The sequence below is a fragment of the Lactuca sativa genome, chromosome 3 (assembly GCF_002870075.4).
Source record: "Lactuca sativa cultivar Salinas chromosome 3, Lsat_Salinas_v11, whole genome shotgun sequence".
NCBI classification, from domain to species: domain Eukaryota; kingdom Viridiplantae; phylum Streptophyta; class Magnoliopsida; order Asterales; family Asteraceae; genus Lactuca; species Lactuca sativa.
The window spans coordinates 207596550-207620868 of NC_056625.2; the positions used below are offsets into that span (position 1 = coordinate 207596550).

Below are 24319 nucleotides of genomic sequence, written 5' to 3' on the forward strand. Positions count from 1 at the left end.
TTCTATTTCCATGAAAAGGCACATTGGAAGCTGAACTGCCCAAAGTACCAGCAAGATGTGAAGGATGGGAAAGTTAAACCCAACCATGCAGGTATTTACACTATCTTATCTAATAACTCACCCCATTCTAATTCTTGGGTCCTTGATACCGGTTGTGGTATTCATATTTGTTCTGATTTACATGGACTAAGAAGAAGTGAGAATGTGGAGCAAGGAAGGATAAACTTGATCATGGGAAACAGTAAAGCTTCACCTGTCACCAAGATTGGAGTTTATACTTTATCGCTAAGTAGTGGGTTTAGTTTAGATTTGAATAAGTGTTGTTATTCGCCAGAAATGGCAAGAAATATTATTTCCTTTCATGCATTGTATAAACAAGGTTTCACATTTTCATTTGATAATGAAGTTGGTTCGATTAATGCTTTCTTTAATAATGTTCTTTATTTTAAAGCATTACCTTGTGATGGCGTGTATGAAACAGTATCTGTGGTTGATTACTTAGGAAATAATGTATTGTGTATTGATTATGTTAATAATAATAACTTGGATAAAGCATCACTATGGCATTGTCGTCTTGGACATATAAGCAAGAAACGCATAGGCCAACTCCAAAAGGATGGAGTCTTGGAGTCATTTGACCTAAAGTCAGATGATAGTTGCGAATCATGCTTACTTGGGAAAATGACAAAGTCACCCTTCACAGGTTCTTGTGAGAGGGGTGAAGGTTTGTTGGACCTCGTACACACGGATGTGTGTGGACCATTCAAACATGCCACAAGGGATGCTAATCGTTATTATTTGACTTTTACTGATGATTACAGTAGATATGGATATGTCTACTTAATCAAGCATAAGTCGGAGACTTTCGAAAGGTTTAAGGAATTTAAACAGGAAGTCGAGAATCAATTGGGCAGGAACATTAAGATGCTTCGATCCGATCGAGGTGGTGAGTATCTTAGTTCAGAGTTCCTCGAATATCTTAGGGAATGTGGGATTGTCTCACAATTGACACCTCCCAGGACACCACAGTTGAATGGTGTGGCTGAGAGGCGTAATCGAGCCTTGTTGGATATGGTTTGTTCCATGATGAGTCGAGCTTCGCTACCAATCTGATTATGGGGGTATGCCTTAAAGACTGCCACCCATATTCTTAATCTAGTCCCTACAAAGAAAGTTGCCAAAACTCCTCACGAGATGTGGACTGGTAAAGTACCTAAACTAGATCACATCAAGATTTGGGGTTGCGAGGCTTTTGTGAGGCGCGAGTCTCATGATAAGCTAGAATCCCGAAGCGAGAGGTGTATTTTCATCGGCTACCCACAAAGATGCTTTGGTTACCTCTTCTACAGACCTAGTGACAATGTGGTCTTTGTAGCAAGAAGGGGAGTCTTTCGAGAGAGAGAATTTATAAGCCAAGGAGACAGTGGGAGGCAAATTGACCTTGAAGAAATTCAAGAGTCAAGTGGTGAAGGAACTTCAAACCCTAGCCATCAACTTGAGGAGGAAACTCCTGTTGAGCCAATTGACGAGTCTGTACCTCTGAGGCGTTCCATGAGAGTTAGGAATGCACCTGAGCATTACTATGGTTTCCATATTACTACGGAAGGTGAGACACTTATTAGTGATGAGACACTAGTAGGTCTAGATGAACCTAACAGTTACGCGGAAGCCATGGTAGGCCCCGAGTCTGCAAAATGGAAAGAGGCTATGGATAGAGAGATACAATCCATGTATGACAATCAAGTTTGGAACTTGGTTGAGAATGTACCAGGTCGTAAGACTGTAGGGTGCAAATGGATCTTCAAGAAGAAGACCGACATGGATGGTAATGTACACACTTATAAGGCTCGACTGGTTGCAAAGGGCTTCTCTCAAATTCCTGGAGTGGATATGATGAGACCTTTTCTCCAATAGCCAAGATTAAGTCTATTAGGGTTATGTTAGCCATAGCTGCATTTCATGACTATGAAATTTGGCAAATGGATGTCAAAATCGCTTTCCTTAATGGAAAATTGACTGAATATGTTTACATGAGTCAGCCAGAAGGTTTTGTCAGCAACGAGTACCCTAATAGAGTGTGTAAGCTTGAGAAATCCATTTATGGATTAAAGCAAGCACCTCGCAGATGGAATCTTTGCTTTGATGAAAAGGTCAAGGAATTTGGCTTTTCTAGGAGTGAAGATGAATCTTGTGTGTATGTCAAGGCTAGTGGGAGTATAGTTAGCTTTTTGGTATTGTATGTGGATCACATACTACTTATAGGAAATGACATCCCAACTCTGCAGGAAGTTAAGTCCTGGCTTGGGAAGTGTTTCTCTATGAAGAACCTAGGAGAAGTTTCCTATATTCTAGGGATAAGGATTTTGAGAAACCGGAGTAAAAGACTAATTGGACTTAGTCAAAGTACATACTTGGACAAGGTGTTGAAGAGATTCAACATGCAGAACTCCAAGAAAGGAGAGTTACCCATCCAGAGTAACGCCAGGTTGAGTAAGACACAAAGCCCAAGTACCGAGGCTGAGATAGTAGAAATGAGTCAAGTACCTTATGCTTCAGCAGTAGGCTCGATCATGTATGCTATGACGTGTACTCGACTTGATGTAGCCTTTGCCTTAAGCATGGTTAGCAGGTATCAGGGGAACCCTGGCAAGGCTCACTGGACTGCGGTAAAGAATATCCTCAAGTACCTACGAAGGACTAAGGACTGGGTCCTTACCCTCGATGGGAATGACGACTTGAGAGTTATAGGGTATAGTGATGCTAGCTTCCAGACTGATAGGGATAATTTCCGCTCTTAGTCGGGCTGGGTCTTTACCTTAAACGGAGGAGCAATCACTTGGAAGAGTTCCAAGCAAGAGACACTAGCTGATTCCACTTGTGAATCAGAGTATATAGCAGCGAGCGAGGCAGCAAAGGAGGCAATATGGCTAAAGAACTTCATTGGAGACCTTGGAGTTGTACCAGCTATAAAGGAGCCCATGGAAATTTTCTGTGATAGTGAAAGTGCGGTTGCCTTAGCCAAGGAACCAAGGGATCACGGAAGATCCAGACACATCGACAGAAAATATCATTTTATCAGACATCGCATAGAAGAAGGAATCCTCGTGGCAAAGAGGGTATCATCGGATGAGAACCCAGCAGATCCCCTCACAAAGGGACTGAGTAGGGTTAAGCATCTCCAGCATGCCCGGAGCATAGGGCTGAAGGATGATATAATTTTTAGTAGTTAGATAAATTATGAAATTTGTAAAGTGTAATTGACATTTGATGATGAATAAAAGTTGTGTTTATTTATGAGTAAAGTGTTACAATCTTTTGTCAATCGTTTACTATAATTTCTTTTGCATGTTTTGACTTCCAGAATAATTATGGTTGGTATATCATATTATTCAAACCTCCACAGTCGGTCATATGTCGGAAGTAGGTATGAATCAAGACTATCATGATTGATTGCAGAGGTCTAAGGTGTTGGACATGGCTACAACAATCATGAGTGCTCATAAGTTCTGAGCATTGGACTCAACCCACGCTCACTGGAATCACTTCATGGAATTTATCTCGAGTGATCGTGAGACGGTAATATCATATAAGCCTTCAAACCTAGAGATATTATTTGTTACTTACGACTTTGATTATGCATTGATTGTACGAAAACGCATTGGTAACTCGATGTTATAAAACGTGTTTTTGTGTATAATTCAATGAGTGGTAGAACAAACATATGAGTCGAAGTTTATCTGTTCCTTCTTGGATTAGAAGCTGATATCTGGGCCTCTCGATGATTTTTTTTTTTGACCTATGTACCGGGCCCGGTCAGAACTAAGTTGATGTGTTCAATTAAGTTCTTTGTCAAACAAATCGGAAATCGGGAAACAAACTGCTGGACAATAAGTAAGACATTGTTCCATGTAATTGTCCGGCTGATATCTAGAACAGAGGATTATATGATCACTTATCTTAAATGGCGTATCAACATCTTCTCAGTTCCGAGAGACCTTGAAAGAGCTACGATTGCCGATCGGTTCCTGAAGTATTGCAGTTATAGTTATTAGACTTATCCAAGTGGGAGACTGTTGGATAAGGTGTCTAAGTCCATAACTATTTCTGGTAAATACTTGACCCGACCCGGCATGGTCCATTTGGGTTGCATGGCACCATGCAATTGGATAAACTAAATGAGAGAAATAACACATATGGTTTATTAATATATTATAAGTTCTAATATATTAATAATATTATTATAAGTGATCAAAAGAATAACTAATTAAATATATGGGTAGATTGTGTAAATCTTCCATATCTTATATAGTGGGCTAAAAGGCTCCATGGATTATCAAGTTGGGTTCCACCCATAGGATGCTCCATGGATACTCCATGGAGTTAACCCATGGATTGAGAAATGAAGAGTCATGTTACATTAGGGTTTTACCTAATGCAACACACTATATAAGGACCATGTCTCTCCCCAAAATCGGCTACACTAGTGAGACACTAGAGAAACAAGAGGGCTTGGCCGATTTTGAGTGTGTTAAAGTATTCTCTCAAGTTTATACTTTGCATTTGGTGTTGTGTGAAGCATTTGAGGCATCACACTTGAGGTGCTAGGCTCACAAGGTTTCAAGGAACACTTACAACAACAAGGTATGTAATTCTATCTATTATTCAATTTAGAATTGTTCCCCATGTATGCTAGATAGGATCATAACCTTGGAAATCAACTTTGCATGATAATTAGACAAACATAGATCCAAGGTTATTAGGGTTGCATGTACACTTAGGAAGTGTTAGAATGCTCAAAACCCAACAGGTTTGCTATTTGAAAGAGAATTGAGATGATTTGGTTTACTAGACTTGTGAAATGGGATATGATGCTAATATTGTATCTTTAATAGGAAAGTAAGTTAGGAGGTTGAGGTGTTGTTTACATTGGTAAGTGAGATTATCACATTGGGAAGCTGAATCAAGATAAGATATGAAGATATTAGGGGTTTTCGGCCATAACTTCACCTGGAAGGAAGTAAATTCGGTCCTAATGTCAAAGAGAGAAAGGAATTCGGTCCTAGGGTCAAAGAGAGAAAGGAATTCAGTTCTAGGGTCTAAGAGAAAAGTGAATTTGGTCCTAGCCTTCTAGAAAGGGTTGTTTTTGGTCCTTGCTTTATTCCAAGGAGTAAATTCGGTTTTAAGTTTGGGAAAAGATTCCCCAAACCGAATTCTATATATACATATGATATTTTATGTTTTTTTAAAGTTAAGTATTATACCATAACATGCTCATATACATATTACTTGAATTAGTGTTGATTTCTTTAAGTCCTTAATGTCTTGTTAACTTGTATTAGCTTATAATAACTTAAACTAACATGTGTTATTACCACACATACTTAAATAACACTCATAAGTATGGCTCATGAAAGTTATATTTCTATTGCCTCCAATTACATTGTAAATTGATTGGTACATGGTTGGAGTTTTAGAATTGAATAGTTATAGGAAAATTCTAGTTGTGACAACGGGGTCTCGGCCCACTATGCTCTGTGTATGCCAAAGCACGTTCCGTGTACTAACCCGAAACCAAAACCCTCTCTTGATGACTTAATGCCTTAAGATCTAATGTCCAAATTTCAAATCGAAGTCTTTTGAGACGTCTAAAGCCATAAAATTGCAACCTTTATGCTTTTTCATGGCTATAAAGAGCCCAACACCAAATCCCCAACTCCTTTAGCGATCTAAGACTCCATAACTCTTGCATGGAAGAATACCAAGGTACAAGTTTGCATTTTTATGACCTAACATACCCTAAAACGTCTGAAAGGACAACTTAAAAGCTCTTGATTATTCCATACTCACAAATATCAAGGTCTTGGGACCAAAATAACACAAAATTAAGCTTAAACAAGATCTAGCAAGGAAGGTTCCAAGCTATGAACTTTATACCTTCAAAAGATGTACCAAGATGAGGAGATTATGGATCCAACAAGCTTGAGAGTAATATCACAACTCCTAGGGTCTTCCTTCACCACCAAGAACACCAAAAGTTACTCTAAAGCTTTGAAACTTCACACACAAGGATTAGGGTTTGAAATGGAAGCTAAGAGAGATAAAAGATAAGGGGTAAGAGGCCAGAATGTTCTTTAAATAGGATCTAAACCCTAAAAGTTAGGGTTTTCCCTCTGAAGTTGTATGCCCATCATACCTATTTGTATGCCCAACATATGCAAAGAATCCGTGATCATCACTTAAACGCCTACACACGGCGTACCTATCTCGTACGCCAGCGTAGGGAACAAATTTGCACATTCTTAAGGAAATGAGCCAAAAATGAAAATACCTAGAACATTGGTGATACGAATCTCCCCCACTTGAATCACACTTTTTCCTCGAAGTCCGCTACTACAAATAGGTATGGTTAGTGCTCCCTAATCTCATCTTTTGGCTCCTACATCTATTCTGAGCCTTTCCGGTGCTGCCATTGCACCTTTACTAGGTTCACCACTTTTTTGCGTAGAGCCTTTGTGTTTCTATCAAGAATCATAATTAGTCTCTCCACATAGTTCAAGGACTCGTCGACTTTAATATCATCCAAGGGAATCGTAGTCAAATCATCGGCTGCACACTTCCGCAACTGTGATATGTGGAAGGTGTTATCGATTTGACTGAGCTCATCAGACAAATCCAGCCGGTATGCAACCTCACCCGGGCGGTAATCCTGAAGGGACCAATATATCGGGGGCCCAACTTTCCCCACTTCTGAAATCGGATGACACCTTTCCATGGTAACTCCTTCAGAAGAAACAAGTCCCCCACCTGAAACTCGACGTCCGAATGTCACCGACCTGTATAACTCTTCTGCCAGCTTTGTACGGCTTGCAATCTATCGCGCACTTGCTGAATCAACTCAGTGGTCTTGAGTACCACTTTTGTACTTGCTATGACCCGATGCCCAAACTCACCCTAACAAAATGGGGTCCTATGCCCCCTCCCAGACAACATCTCGAAGGGCGGCCGATTAATACTGGCAAGAAAATTGTTGTTGTAGGAGAACTCAGCCGGTGGAAGGTAAGTATCCCAACTCCTTCAAAATTCTAGCACGCACGCCCGCAACATATCTTCGAGCGTCTCAATCGTCCGCTCGCTCTGTCCATCGGTTTAGAGAAGATATGATGTACTCAAATACAGCTGAGTACCTAGCTCCTTATGGAACTCCCTCTAAAACCTAGAGGTGAAATGAACATCTCTGTCTGAACCACCGAGACTGGCACGCCGTGCCGAACCACCACCTCTCGCCAACTTTTCAGCAAATATACTCTCAGCAATAGGTAGAAAGTGTGCACTCTTGGTCAATCTATCAATAATGACCCATATGGAATCAACTTCATTCCTCTTCCTTGGCAACTTCGTGATAAAATTCACGGTAATATCTTCCTACTTCCACATGGGAATGGGTAACGGCCGCATCTTTCCATGTGGTCTCTGATGTTTGGCCTTGAATTTCAGACAAGTCAAACACCGGTCCACAGACCATGCTATCTCCCTTTCATACAGGGCCACTAATAGTTCAACTTCAAATCCCTGTACATCTTCGTGGCCCTGGATGGATCGAAAACCTTGACTTATGAGCCTATTCTAGAACCGTTTGCCTCACTCCACCAGTAGTCAGAACCCAAACTCTGCCACACTGAGTCAACAATCCTGAGTATCTCTGAAAAATAAAGGAATATGTCCCCTGATTCGCTTCGCTTTCCAATTCTCCTTTTTCAATCCCTTCACTAAGCCTTCTTGATCAAATTCAACAAAGGAGAAATGATAACCATCCTTAGAAATGTATCCCCAATAGGTGTACTAACTGCCTTGTGGCTCAAAGCATCAGCCACCACATTGGACTTCCTAGGGTAGTACAGGATCTTACAATCAAAATCTTTTACCACATCCAACCACCTCCATTGTCGCATATTCAAATTCGGCTGATCCACTAGGTGCCTCAAACTTTTTTGGTCAGTGTAGATAGTAAACCTAACCCCATACAGATAGTGCCTTCAAATCTTGAGGCCAAAAGCCTTAACCCCCAATTCCAAATCATGCATAGGGTAATTCGCCTCATGGGGCTTCAGCTGCCTCGAAGCGTAAGCAATCACATGATCTGTATACATAAGAACAGCTCCTAAACCCGATATAGAAGTGTCACAATAAACCACAAAATCATCCATACCCTTAGGAAGCGTGACAATTGGGGCCTCGCACAATCTCTGTCTCAATGTCTCAAAAGCCAACTGCTGATCGGGCCCCCATCGAAAGGTATCATTATTCTTCCTCAAGCAGGTCAATAGCACTGCAATCTTAGAGAAATCATGTATCAATCAATGATAATACCTTGTGAGACCTAGGAAGCTCTGAATGTAAGATGGGGTCATTGGAACATCCCATCGCATCACGGCCTTGGTCTTATCTGGATCGACCAATATACCCTTTTGATTGATGATGTGCCCCAAAAATTGCACCTCGCGCTAACAGAACTCATATTTGGAGAATTTGGCATACAACCTCTCTATCCTTAGTGTCTCCAATACCTTTCACAAGTGTTCCTCATGTTGCTCCTTGGTCTTGGAGTAGACCATAATATCATCTATGAAATACTATCATCGACCGATCCAACATCAGCCAGCAAACCTAGTTCATGAGATCCATGAATGCTACTGGTGCATTGGTGAGCCCAAATGGCATCACCGTGAACTCGTAATGACCATAATGAGTACTGAAGGCCATCTTCTACACATCCTCATCTTTGACCCTCATCTGATGGTAACCTGATCGTAAATCAATCTTGGAAAAACCAAGATTCACCCTGAAGCTGGTCAAATAAATCGTCGATCCGCAGGAGTAGGTAACGCTTCTTCAGCTCCAGGTAGTCAATGCACATCCTGTGTGAACCATCCTTTTTTTCACAAACAGTATCGATGCTCCCCAAGGTGAACTAATTTTCCAAATAAATCTCTTGTCTAGCAGCTCCTGAAGCTGCATAGACAGCTCATGCATCTCCGGTGGTGCCAAGCGATACGATCCTTTGACTATTGCGGCTGCACCAGGAGCCAGATCAATTCAGAACTTGACCTGCCTCTTGAAAGGTACTCCTGGAAAATCCTCAAGAAACACATTGGGGATTTCCCAAATAACGGAAACCTCAATCAACGTTGTCGTGCCCTCAACCCGAGTATTTTCCACATAAGCCAAAAAACCCAAAACAACCCCGCTAAAGATATCTATTGGCCCTTGCATCTGAACAGAGAGTCGACCAATATGAAGCTCTCTCACCAAGAATAATCAGTTCTCCCCCACATGGGGTTTGAACTCTCTCTATCTGGAACTCAAAGTCAATCATGGCACCATTAGGACCCAACTAGTCCATCCTGATGATCACCTTTGATCCCCACAAAAGGAATCAACATCAAATCAATAGAGTACCTCACATTGAACAGATTTAAGACACACCCATGAAGAACCCTCAAATCACTCACAAAACAATCTTCAACAATCTCTACCTCCACCTGATAATCCAGAATCCCAGGAGTATCACTAAACTTCTTGATGAGTTCAAGAGATACAAAGGATCGGGTAGCACCTGAATCAAACATAATATGAGCAGTCATACCATTGACTAAGAAAGTCCCTATACATGATCAAATACAATATAAGCATAAATAAGGAAAGCAAATAAGAAAATGAAATTACATACCAGTAACCACATCTGGTGCTACTCGAGCCTCATAAGTAGTCAGCTGAAATGCCCTGCTCTTCACCACAAGTGTCTCTGCCTTGCCTTGGCGGCCATCAGTAATCCTTAAGGTGGCTGGTGTAGGTGCCGCCAGCCCCTCCTGACAATCTTGTACAATTGGCCTTTTTATGGCCTATCTGGTTGCAGTGAAAACATATCAATGCACTCCGGGGGGGGGGGGGGGGGGGGGGGGCAATCCATGCTCATATGACCCGACTAACCACATATGTAACAACTCGAACCCACTAATCGACATGCCCTACTATGTTGCTTATCGCACTTTCCGCAGCAAACCCGACCCTACTGGCCCCTAGAATAAGACTCAGAAGTCTTGGGCCTCTTATCCTGGCCCACGACACTCTACACTGCTCCAACTTGCACTTCATGCAAAGCTCCAGCTCAATTCCCCACTCGCGGGCCCTATCAATCATATCATTCAAGGTCTTGCACTCTGAATAGCTCACAAACTCCCTGATGTCATCCATAAACATGTCATTATATCTTGTCTTCCTCATCTCCTCATCTGCATCATATTGCAAAACCAAAACGAGCCCTCTCCCCGGAACTTGGCAGTGATCTCCACCACAGTCTCAATAATCTGATGAAAGTCCTGAAACTCCCTCACCAGCTGTTGCACCCCGATTGCCAGTGCAAACTCCCTCCGGAATCTTATAACAAACTCCTCCCAAGTCATGGCTGCTACTGTCATGGTCCCCACAGCTCGACCGACCTCATCCCACCAGTCGCGCAATTGATCCCTAAGCAGGCAGGACGTAAACCCTACCTTTGTCCCCTCCGAGAAAAAAGTCGTCCGTTGAGCATTCTCCATGTCAGCGATCCAACATCAGCTAGTGATAGGGTCCTTAGCCCCAAAGAACTCAAGAGCTCCATAATCCTTGAGCTTCCGAAATGAGGGAGTTCACGCTCCTAACTGACCCCACAGTAATCTCGACTCGAAAGGCCTTGAGCTGCTCATCCATAAGCTCTGTAATCCCCTCCTTGATAGTACCAAACATCATAGGAGTAGCATCCACGATACCGTGAGTAACCACGACCACAATGAACTCATGTAGCATCCCATCAATCAGTTATGTGCCCGATCCAGAACCAGAACCAGAACCAGAGTCAGAACCTCCTACTCGGGTGATCACCACCATACTCAAACTGAAATACAACATATAAACAATCAGCATAAAACTCGAGGCAACTCTCACTATATATCTCTCTTTAGAGTTTCCAAGTCCATCCTTGTATCGAGTACAGATCCTGTGCTTCTAGTAGTATGGACCCAATACTACCTTCCACACCTACATGTACCCTCCTCAAGAGCCATCATGATTCATCTAAGTCACCACACTAAATCCATATACAAAACCTATGCTAAACAGTATACCAAATCTATTATGAAATTACCTAGGCTCTCCTAGGAATTCTTAATCTAACCACCTCTACCATACAAAGAATTTCAATCAACACTACCAGTTTCCTTATGCATGCAAGTTATACACAAAATGGGATTACATAGACTGTCAAATATTGATTCTACCCTAAGTCCAAAACTAAACAAGGAACATGAAATTAGGCTATATCAATCATTCTAGGGCTCTATGACCTTAATTGTATACAACTTTTAAAGCATACACTTAGCAATTAACTTAGTCGATATTAATTCCAAGCAACACATAGCATCTAAATCCCCTAGGCTTATAAGGCATCTTACAAATTAGGCAATCCTATAATACGATCCCTGAAGGTATTCTTAGCCCTAATCTAGCATGCATTTCACATATCAAGCATACTAATCAAAATACATAGGTATAGGTAAATTGGGAACCACTTACTAGAGCTCGGCTGATTACACCGCATCGCACCTCTTTTTACTTAGTAAAAATATTTTCTTTTATAAATTCAATTTATTTTTCTTTTCAAAAAATTTATCATTTCCTTAGTTTGAGCTCTGACACACCTGAAAGTGCGCCCGAATCCCTCAACCCAAGGGTCTAATACAAATTTGTAACGACCCAAAATTTATAAGTAAAAATTCATTTTTAGTTAATCAATCCAAACAACACATGTCTCAAAAATAACCAAAATACAACTTATCACAAATATCAGAGTAATAAAGATCATAAAATGTGGAAATCATGAGGGGGAGGATGTTGTACCATCAAGTCGGGCTCTTCCATTATGTACCAGAAGTACCTAAAACCAAAAACATATCTATAAGCATAACACTTACTGAGCTTCCCCAAAATACTTCATATGCAATACCCATAAATATAACAACACATGGTTGTGTCAGGTCCATAACAACACTCGGGTTCGTAGCACCCTATGCAACAATAAATGTTGTGTTAGGTCCATATCAACTCTCGAGTCCGTATTAACCCCTAGTCCATATGACTTCGATCCCAAATTTTCTCCATGCATATATCATACAATTACATAAACAATAATCACATAATGGTACACATCCTACACATACAAATTAGTGGGACAACATTAGTTCTATCGACCCACTAGTGTGGTAAGAACACTCACCTCTAACTAAAGATCATGGAATCCCACATTCGAGATGCTGCCTACATGACTCCTCACACTAAACATAACCCAATTACAATCCTAATTAATAATTAGGATTTTAATCCAAAATTAGAGGTCTAATCATCCTTTAACATATCAAGGGAAAATACCATTTTGCCCTTCCATACGTCACCAATCTAATCCAAGCCCAAAACTCCTAATGGCCCAAGGCCCAAAATAGCCCAATGGGTTTCTGGGGGTACGCCCAACATTCCTACCTTATGCCCAGCGTACTGCGTTATCTTACAAAGGAGTCTACGGGGTCTTAGCCCACTATGCTCAGCGTATGTGTATGCCCTGTGTACTGACCTGAAAGCCAATCCTTCTCTTGATGACTTAATGCCTTAAGATCTAATGTCCAAATTTCAGATCCAAATATTTTAAGACGTCTAAAGTCATAAAGTAGCAAAATTTATGCTTTTGCATGGCTACAAAGATCCTAACACCAAAACCCTAACTCCTTTAGGCATCTAAGACTCTACAACTCTTGCATGGAAGAATACCAAGGTCCAAGCTTGCATTTTTATGACCTAACACACACTAAAACGTTTGAAAGGATAGCTTAAAATCTCTGGAGTATTCTATACTCACAAATATCAAGGTCTTGGTACCAAAAGAACACAAAACTAAGCTTAACCAAGATATAGCAAGGAAGACTCCAAGGTATGAACTTTATACCTTCAGAATATGCACAAAGATGAGGAGATTATGGGTCCAACAAACTTGAGAGTAACACCACAATTCCTAGGGTCTTCCTTCACTACCAAGAACACCAAAAGTTACTCTAAATCTTCAAAACTTTACACATAAGGATTAGGGTTTGAAACGGAGGCTAAAGGAGTAAGAAGGGTTAGAGGCCATAATGTTCTTTAACTAGGGTCCAACCCCTAAAAATTAGGTTTTTCCCTCTGAAGCATTATGCCTAGCGTACCTATGCATACGCCCAACTTACAAAAGGAATCCACGATCATCACTTAAACGCATATGGTCGGCGTACCTGTCTCGTACATCGAAGGTAGGGACCAAATTTACAAATTCTTAAGGAAATGAAGCACAAATAAAAATACCTGGAACACTAGTGTTACATGCTAGAAAGGCAATTATAAGTAAGTTTGATACAAAAAAGAGATATATTGACTCAAGTGTATTACAATATACCTATTTTTTATAATGACTCTGGTGTTGAAAATTAGTATAGTACTATATATAATACTAAATTATAACATGTGGAAATACAATTTTGTAGTATTCTCATATGTAAAGTATTTTTGAAGGAATGAAAAATGATTTTGATAAACTGAAGCATCAGAAAATCATTGCAAGCATATGAAAATACAAAATGCCAAGAAAAAGTGCAAGCAATACAGTCGGATACCTATTTTTTATTTAAGCTTAAAATTTTGAGTAAACTTGTGAAACAGTTTTTATTTATTTTTTAGATGGATGTATAGATATTCACGATAATCTACACGATGTCTTTTTGATCTTCAGTACAAAAAGACCTTAACATTACAAGTCCATCAAAATCTCATGTTAATCAGGTGTCACAAAGTAATAAGTGTGCCACAAATCAAACCAACAACAATGATTATTCATCTCATAACTGGTTCAAACGTAGATAAGTCATATATGATATGTCATCTGATAAGTCCAACGAGCATCACAAAGAGATTTCTCTCTCTCTCTCTCTCTCTCTCTATATATATATATATATATATATATATATATATATATATACACACACACACACACACTAGGAGATACTATTTGCGTTGCACAAGTATAATTAAAATATTGATTTCAATATATGTTATTAAAATAAATATTTCATTGTTATCGTTGTTACTACCTTTAAAATAATAATCCTTACATTAATTTATAAAACATTCTAAGTATTTTAAGTAATATGATAACACATATCAATATTACAGCAACATCATATCAATAACCGCTACCCGTAAGTTGTATATTAAAATAAAAATAAACTCAATTTAGATAAATATGGTTTATGATCATATTATTTCAATCAAATATATCTATAGGTTGTGTGTGAATTTGAAATTTCGAAGTAGGTTTTATATTTAACGTTTAATTTAAACTTTTATTATTTTTAATAATTTTAAAACTATCTTTTGATGCATGTTCGATATCTAACATTATATTTAAACTTTTAATATTTTTAATTAATTATAAACCATATTTTGAAGAAAAAATGATTATTATAAAAAGTAGGTTAAATCATCTTTTTTTTTTTTGTTAATTTGACATATTGATTTAATTCTTATATTTAAACTTTTTACCTGTTTATAAATTAAAAATAGGTCTTCGAATACTATTTTCAAATATAGAAAGTAGTTTTTGATCGATTTGTTTTGGTAATTTGGCATTGATTTAGGTATTATGTATACACATTTTTAGCTATTTAGAAAAAATAGTTTTGGATATTATTTTTCTTTGTTTATTTCAAGTTTTGTTTTATGTTTTGAATTTAACACCATATATAAATTCAATAACTACACGTTAGATTAATATGATAAAGTGAGGATTTTAATTTCAAATTAAATATATTAAATTTATGTTTTTAATTTAACATCATATATTTAGATTTATAAATTAAGTATATTATATTGAAAATAAAAAATTAATATTGAAATTACAATAATAATGAATTTAATGTAATAGTTTAAAAAGAATTTGAAAGTCAAGGGTTTCAAATGAATAACATCATATTTAGATTAACAAATTAAATATAACACATTGAAAATACAGAATTAATATCGAAATTTCAATATTGATGATTTTATTATATTAATTTAAAAGAATTTAAAAAGTTAGGGGTTTCAAATGAATATGATGACAAAAAATGGGCTGAATTTGCATCATAAATGTTTATTTGAAAAACACTTTCCATATTATGTGGAACATAAAATACTATCATACGGATCTTATAAGATAATTAATTTTTCTATTAAGTTCCAGAGGTGACACGTGGCACCATCTTAGCCACACCTTCCTTCCCACGGCTTCGCATGCGATTTTGACACGTGGTAGCATACGCCCCGCGTAGCGCCTGGTACGCCTAGCCTACTGCAGTATGCCCCGCGTACATTAAAGTTACGCCCCTACCTCCGTAGGGATGATGTCTAGGTTGTGATTTAGTGAGGTGTTTAAAGTGAGATTTTCAAACAATATACTTCGTATACCAAACAGACCCTACCTCCGATATGATCCTACCTGTTTGCTCCTTACTTGATAGACCATGAAAGTAGAATTTGAGTTAATGATGAATCTAGACTAATAATTATTCGCAATAAATTTAGACTAAAATTTAGCGATAATAATACTACATTTCGTCAAAGGAAAAGACAATTGTTAGAAGTGAAGCGTTGTTTGAATTTCAAGTCATCACTTTAACAAGTGAGTGCATAGTTACTTTCATCTTACACATAGATATGAAGTATTTAATATAATTTACGTGTTATTCGTATATATTATCTGTGTTTTTGATATCTATGTTGGATAAACGATGTATACATATTTTACTTGATTTAAACTGTATATGTATTTTATACCTATCAATATATAAGGAAAAGAAGGGTAGATGAAATAGATGATGAAAGATGAAATAAAATGATGAGAGACCTCGATATTGAAAGTTGACTCAGTCATCTAGTAGAGTATAGATGACGACCACAAACTATTCTAGACAGTCTAGTGGAACGCTAGCAGGCTCGCAACTTGTAAGTGTTTGTGAACGATGTGTTCACTAGGTGTACTCCATCCCCCTCATGGTTGCCTTAATGACATATATTGCTGAGGAATCCCCTAAGCAGTATTGTCTATCCCAATGATGATCCTTAGGATAGGTCCCATAAATTAGATACTTTAGGGACAGGAAGTGATGATAACGGGAACGAGTAATCGGGTTGAATGATTTGATGAAATTAAAGAAATTAATTATTGTGGGTTGAAAACCCTATGTGCTCACCAGGCTTCCAAACCTGACTCACTCAGTTTCTTGTATTACAGGTACTGGCAAAAGAACACATGAGTGATTATCTAATAAGAGATCTATGGATTATAGACCATTAGAATAATATATGTTTGTAAGGCCTATACTAATTCTGTTTATGCTTATGCACTGTATTGACGATGACATCCAAACGTTTTTAATATAATAAAAATACATTTCTTCATAAATTCTTTGATAATATACTTATCATACTTTTGAGAACATATTCCGTAATATTATTCTAAAAAAGGATAATCCGATTTTAAATAAAGCATAAACAAATCGGTCTTTTCTAGTCGTGAAATTGGAGATGTCACACAATATTGATATGCTTAGTAGTAAGTGGACTCCGATCAGTCCCCAGTGCACCAAGTTTAATGAGATTTTCATGAGAGATTGTTAGAGTAGATCCAAAATGGAATAAGACGCTAACATTGGGGGAGGCACAATCAAAGATGTCTCGCAATTCTAGTTCGTTTGACGTTTTCGACACGCGAACGAACATCGACCTCAACGTCAACACGGATGACATCCCCGAGGACATCGAAGATCTCTTTCTCTCCCCCACCCCCGATCGGACGTGACAAAGCAAAACGCGCTCAACGATACGCAGACGAAACTGATAGAAGGGCACAAGAGTTGGCTGAAATAGAAGCAAAGTTTGACCAACACAATCTGATCACCTAACAAAATGTTGATATGCAACGTGAGCACTTGAAGTTTCTTTGTAAGCAAGCGGAGAAAGAGGATTTAACAATACATTAGACTAGCGAAGAAAATATAGGACCATGAGAAGTGCAAGTGCTCTAGAAGATGAAAGAGAAAATCGAAAAACAATGTTTTTTTTCTTAAGTTTTGAATGTTATGGTTAATCCATGAGTGAATTAAATTGCATGTTTCGTTTTTTAAATTAATCTAGTGTGCATGGGCGGAGCCAGTAGGGGGGGGGGGGGGTGGCTAGTGGGTGTTGTGTCCCCTAACTCTATTGATATTAATATATTACCACTCAAAGCCCACCATCAACTATATACTCCATTTATTTCAAAGCCCACCATCAATTCTATGCTTCATCTATTAAAATGTAATTAATGTTATTGGATATTAATGTTTTGTTATATATTATTAATTATTTATTACTTAACTTTTTCAGAAAACATTAAAGTTATAACTATACAAATAACATTACAATATGTATTATTACTTTCCATATTACAATCTCTTTTTATGATGTAAGATTATAAACTCACATATAATATAGACATATATCTCACTCAAATGGTTTATTATATATATATATATATATATATATATATATATATATATATATATATATATATATATATATATATATATATATATATATATATATTACGATGTACGTCTAAGCCCTCGCTAATCTAAAATTCTAGCTCCGTCCCTACCAGCGTAATTAAAAAAAACAATCACAAATAAATAAATTGAAAAAAGAAGAAAACCAAAAAAAAAATGTATAACATCGAAAGTTAAAAATGTTACAATTAGTCGTACATTTCGTGCAATTGATCTATAACATCATTTTAACTAGTTGTTAATTGATTTATAACATCATTTTAACTATAACTAGTTACCCCAAATGGTTTACATTATATAACCACTTACCCCACACCCTTTTAACTAAACTAACCAAATTTCTTGTTAGTTTACTTGATTTCCTTATCCCAAATAGGGGTGTTTGTTTGGATGAATCGGTTTAATCTGATCCAATTAAGTGAATCCAAATTAATTTTGGTTTTCAAAACGTAGATCCAAACAGTCGAAACTAAAATCAAATTTGATCCGATCCAACCAAATTATAATTCGATTGGATCGATTTTTTACAATTCGGTTTTCAAAACTCAAAACGTTTCAATAAATATATAACTTTAATAGGAACTTATTCTATAATATAAACTAAAAAAATATTGTTTAATTAGTTGTGAATTAAAATTTAGAAATAACTGTCAAGAAAAGTATATTATAGTGTACTATTTTATAGACAATTTTTTTTTCATAAGAAGTACAAATTAAAGTATTATAATAGATGAAAATTTTTTAATATACTAAAAAAATAATTTAGTAAATATATAAATTATTAAAGATATATATTAGAAAGAACAAAATAATAAATTGCAATTCTATTTTTATTTTATAAAAAAAAATAATCCGAAATCCAAAATAATAATTCGGTCCTATTAAAAACCAATAAAAAAAATCCGAATATCCGAACCAAATAATCCGATTCAAAATCCTTAAATCTGAGATTCTGTTTTATTCCAATAGTATTGTGGGATGGTTTACAAAAAGATTCCTCAAACTTTCAAGATTTCAACGGCAAAACAAGTGGCGGCAAATAATCGCCCATGATTACGGCTGTGGACGAGACACACCAGTCATGAAAGACGACCCACCGGAGCCAGACAATCATCAATTAATCAGACGATTAACCTTCAACGTAACCTAATTCTCCCAAATTCTCATTGCTCCGTTTGTGTGCAAACTTTTTGATGGCAGTTGCTTCCCTTCCGTCGTTCAATTTGGCTCTTAAATCTTCACCACTTTCTTTTGGATTTGATATCGCCAGGAGCAAGCATATCGTTGGTTCAACTTCATCATATGCTAAGTTCGCATCGCTGAAAAAGAATCGAGATGGAGGGCTTCAGATTTCTGTTTGTAAAGCAGCTTCTTCTTCCTCCCCTTTATTTTTTCGTGATCTTGACGCCGATGACTTTCGACATCCTCTTGACAAGCAGGTACTTCAATCGTCAGTTTATAATTATCCTCTGTTGTGTATAAATTATTAGGATTATTGATTATCTTGTTGTTTCCCCAATATTTGGCGTTACAATTAGTGGAAGATATCACAGTATTCACACACTACATCTATCAAGCATGTCGTATCCTTCATCTTCACAAATTTAGTGGACTCTAACTCTAATTGTACATGGAGCGCATTTGTAAAAACCTTTTCATTTGTTCTTTCAGAATACGCTGCTTTTGAGGGCGATTCCGGGTCTGAACGAGATTGGGAAGGCTTTATTAGGTAAGAGTATGAAGTATATGAGTTTTCCATACTGATTACGTTTTTGACCACTTATTTGTTCGATCTGCCATGCTTAATAATGCCATTGATTTGTATCATGGTATGTTTTAAGCTCTGCAACATATCACATCTTCCATACTTACACATAATTATGATTTATGAACGAACTTGTGGTGTATCTATGACTTTTACAAACTTGTAACTTCACCTCATATTTCTCACAGAAAATTGAGTTCAAGTGTTCAACTTAGCAAAGTGAAACATATAGTTTTCTTCTTAAGATTGAGAAGTGAATGTGTGATTTGCTCTTACTTTTCTGTTTTCTTTAGTTTTAGAGATCTTTTAGTTCTTCATTGTTATCTTATTTAATCTCAAGTATCACATTGAATTACAGGAAGCATAGCAGAACAAGTGATGGTTCTTGAAAATATAGGGACCTCTGTTCTTGTATCCGAAAATCAGGTGAACTTTACATATCTATATCCACATCAACAAAAATTCTAAAGAAGAAATCAGAAAAAAAAAATGTAATTATTAACATGTCAAGAATGGTTTAATTAGTTTGTTTTGTTTTTCAGCTTTCAGAACTTCATCAGTTAATGATCCAAGCAGCAGAAGCACTGAAGATTGAAGCTCCTGATTTATATGTGAGGCAAAGTCCAGTTCCTAATGCATATACTTTAGCCATTAATGGTAAAAAGCCATTTGTTGTTGTTCATACAAGCCTTGTAGAGCTTCTTTCAAGAAAGGAGTTGCAGGTAATTTTTTATTTTTATTTTTTAAATTCTCTTCTCCCAAATGTTTATCTTTTATATATATATATATATATATATATATATATATATATATATATATATATATATATATATATATATATATATATATATTAATGATATTAAGAAAGTATGTTAACATTAATAAACAGGCTGTTTTGGCTCATGAGCTTGGACACTTAAAATGTGATCATGGTGTTTGGTTAACAGTTGCTAATATTCTTACCCTTGGAGCCTACACTATACCTGGTATGTACACTTTATAACCTTTTAATGTAAATCTCATGAAATCTTGAATTTTCTTCAATTATGTGGAATTTTACTAATTCAGGCATGAAATTGAGTTATTTTTTTTTTTAAAAATGACAACATCCATTATAAGAATTAATGACAAATATTATATTTTCCTCTCATTGTATACTATAACACATTTAGTGTGCTTTGTTAATTTCATTCCTCAGGCATGGGATTTTTTTTTTTATGTAATTGAAATATAACCCATATTTTGTTTATAATGTTTTTGAATGACTAATCTTTTTAAGAATTTCATACTTTAATTATATTATAATTTTATCTTCTAGAAACCAACCAGAAAATGAAAATATTAGATTAATGATTTAATGTCCTTGCGTATAGCTAATTATTTGCAAATTTGGTCCCCAAAAGTTTTCTCTTGCAATTTTGGTCTTTTTTTGAGGTTCCAGTAATGTTTTTGGTCCCTGTTCCATGTATAATGATCATTTTGGTCCCTGTTTATAGCTGAATTTCGCAATTTTAACCCCAAAAATAATCATTTTAGTTGGAACACAGACTACAAACGTTGCAAGAGCACTTTTTTCGAATCAAAATTGTAAAAATCATCTATACTGAGGTACCAAAAATGTAATATACTCATTTTATTATAAACTTAATTGTTCCTTATTGAGTTTTTTTTATATATCTATGTTTTTAGTTTCGTATATAATAGTAGATTATATAGTTATAAATTTACAATTACATAATAAGTAATTTACAATAATGGTCCCTGTGCTCTTTGATTTTTACTATATTCAATCCAAAATTGAAACCTTTCTCAAAATCGACATGAAACTTTTAAACAAAAGAACCAAAGTTGAAAAAAATTATAGTTTTGGACTAAAATCAGAAAATTATGTTTTAGGGATTGGTGGAATAATTGCCGAGAGATTAGAAGAGCAGTTATTTCGTTGGCTTCGGGCAGCAGAGCTTACATGTGATCGGGCAGCTCTTCTTGTTGTTCAAGACCCTAAGGTATACACAATGTGCAACTTTTACCCCTCTAATTTTTTTTTTCTTTTTATTGTTTATAATTTTTCTTTAATGGGTCCCACAAGAGGTGGTGGTTTCTGTTCTAATGAAACTTGCGGGAGGATGCCCGTCGTTGGCTGATCAACTCAATGTGGATGCTTTTCTTGAGCAAGCCCGGTCTTATGATAAAGCCTCTGCGAGTCCTGTTGGATGGTATATAAGGTAATTTTTAAAACATTTTAAAAGACAATTATGCCCTTGGAATGGAATGGGTGATTACTTTTCGGCCTCATGTTTGGTTGGCTGAAAGGAATGGAATGAGTTACTCAAACATTTTGTTTGTTGTGTATAATTATAAAATTAAATGGAATTAGAAAAATAAAGAAAAATGTTGTTTTGTAGAATTTTTTTAGGGTTAATGTCATAGAAGGCCTTTATATTTTGTGTTTTTCTCTGGATTCAACGTCAAACTTTATTTTTTTTATGAAAAAGACCTTGTATTTTTTTATTTTTTCCGATTTGGACATTTTAGTCATTTTTCTCAAAAAAAAGTAGTAAAATGTGGGGTTTTTCAAGAAAAACTAAAAAAGTTGAGGATTTATTTGGAAACATTTAAAGGTTTACTTTTTACTTTTTTTTTGGGAAAAAAGACAAAGTTAAAGGTTTTTTCAGAAAAAACAAAAAATATAAAGTCTTTTTCATGAAAAAAATAAAGATTAGCTTTAATCCAAAAAAACACAAAGTATAAGGTTTTTCATGAGACTAATCTTTTTTTAATGAAATAAAGAGATGTTTCTAAATTAGTTACATGTTAGCATGTATATAAGAGAATTTGATGTATATACTCTGCGTATATAAAATAATAAAAAGAATTATTTATTACTTGAAAAAGTTTGTTTGTAAAAAAAAAAAAATTAAGTAACATGAAATTTGAAAACAAGATTACATTAAAAAAGTAGTTATTTTGGGAATATGACAAAAAGATCCTTGAGGTTTTGAAATTTTCTAAAAACAGTTATCATTGAATATAATAATAAATAATAATAAATAGCGAATGAGTATTGTCCAATTATAAATTGTTGTTTGAATAAATAATGTTTAAAAAGTATTTAAAAGATGTGACATAATATAAATGAGGGGCTAGCACTTAATGGGAAAAATCTAATCTCTCTTAACTTTTTTTTTAATTTGTTATTAAATAAAATAGAAACACTTATATATGGTTTACTGAATTAACACCGTATATCACCATATCAGGTAATTTTTACTTGTTTATCTAAAATGGGCCCCACTTGAGTTCCATTTACTTCTTGAATGGGACCACATAAAGTAAATCTGAATTCAGACTGATTCGACTTGTATTAAAAAATTACTGATTTTGATATGTTATCCAACCTGTCTATTTTACTATCTTATTATATAAATATAATCATAAATCATAATAATCTCTTTTCTTTATCTCTAGAAATGCACAAACGAGACAACTTTCACATCCCCTTCCTGTGCTAAGAGCTCGTGAGATCGACGAGTGGTCAAGAAGTCAAGATTATAAATCTCTCATGAAACGTGCAATTACGAAAAACTCTTTGCAACAAGTTTAAAAAAATCATGGCAAGATCGAATACAAGTTAAAGTACATATGAGGTGATATACACTTGCTTTTAAAACCTCAAAAAACTTGAAAATCGGTTTGTGAATATGTACAACTATCCTGGTCTTGATTGGTTAAGAATTTAGTTGCTACAAATTTAGCGACCGATCGTTACCACTTTATGAAGTTTTACATACTCCGATTATATAGAAATGTACAAAAAGTTTTACACATTCGATTATACAGAAATGTACAAATTCAGATATCGTGTTACAAACACTTTAGCTTGTGGTATGATGTAATTCAAATTTCTATGTTTATTATGTTAGGTATTTTTGCCTTTTTGGATCAATGAAGGTATATGAATTATGTTATTATTAATTTGAAAAATCAACATGGAATTACAAAGTGTAGTAAAGGATGTTATGTTTAATAGACTAAATGAAAAGCTAATTGGTAGTTGATAAAACAAGGTTTAGTAAAGAAAAACAACTATTTGATAAACTAGTTGAAAATGTAAAATGTCTTAAAATGATATGGTTGCAAAATGAATTTTATAGTTAATAAAAATGTATTTTGGCTGATTTAAAAAAGAAAGATCAACAAGTTTGTTGAAATGCTACTATGAGTAGTTTAAAGATCTATTTTATTTGTACGTCAAACATTACAATATAAAAAACTTGAAAATTAAGTTAGTTGTGACATTTCAAACATAATCTTAAAATTGTCTATGAACTGATTTTTAAATAGCAAAGAAGATCGACATAAATTTTAAATCAATGTTTATATAGTGGATTGGAGTTCTGATTGACTCGACCTTTTTTAAATTTCAAAGATTTTCTACGGTAAGTTATTTTTCCATCTATGTAACCATGTGATAAGAAATGTAATTTGAAACTACATGTAACATCCCAAATTATGGGCCAAAAATTTCATTTTTAACTAAACACTTTGCAAAACATTTGTAAATAAAACATTGTTTGATCAAATCGTTTCGCATCCATACATCGTGTTTGAAAACCAAATTACGAAATCAACCAAAAGTCAGAGTATAAATCCCAGAACAATCTCGGAAGGCGGAAAAACAGTGTGTGTATGATGTGCCGCTACCGCGCCAACTCCTTCCCCTTCGAAGAAGAGGTACCTGAAACCAAAACTGAAAACTGTAAGCACGAAGCTTAGTGAGTTCCCCCAATGTACCACATACCATATAACTACATAACATACATATATTGTCAGGCATATCTGGGTGCCCGACCTACCCCTTCGG

At 35.7% G+C, this 24319-nt stretch overlaps 1 protein-coding gene across 1 annotated transcript; it reads left to right on the forward strand.

The window, feature by feature from the left end:
- Positions 1-18680: 18680 nt before the first annotated feature.
- LOC111877560 (plastoglobule-localized metallopeptidase 48, chloroplastic) lies at positions 18681-23372 on the forward strand. The gene is made up of 8 exons (XM_052769472.1): positions 18681-19129; positions 19362-19419; positions 19814-19881; positions 19998-20177; positions 20345-20441; positions 21352-21461; positions 21547-21680; positions 22924-23372. Exons 1-8 carry the CDS (start codon positions 18884-18886, stop codon positions 23057-23059), a joined length of 1029 nt encoding a protein of 342 aa, XP_052625432.1. The 5' UTR covers positions 18681-18883; the 3' UTR covers positions 23060-23372.
- Positions 23373-24319: the final 947 nt, after the last annotated feature.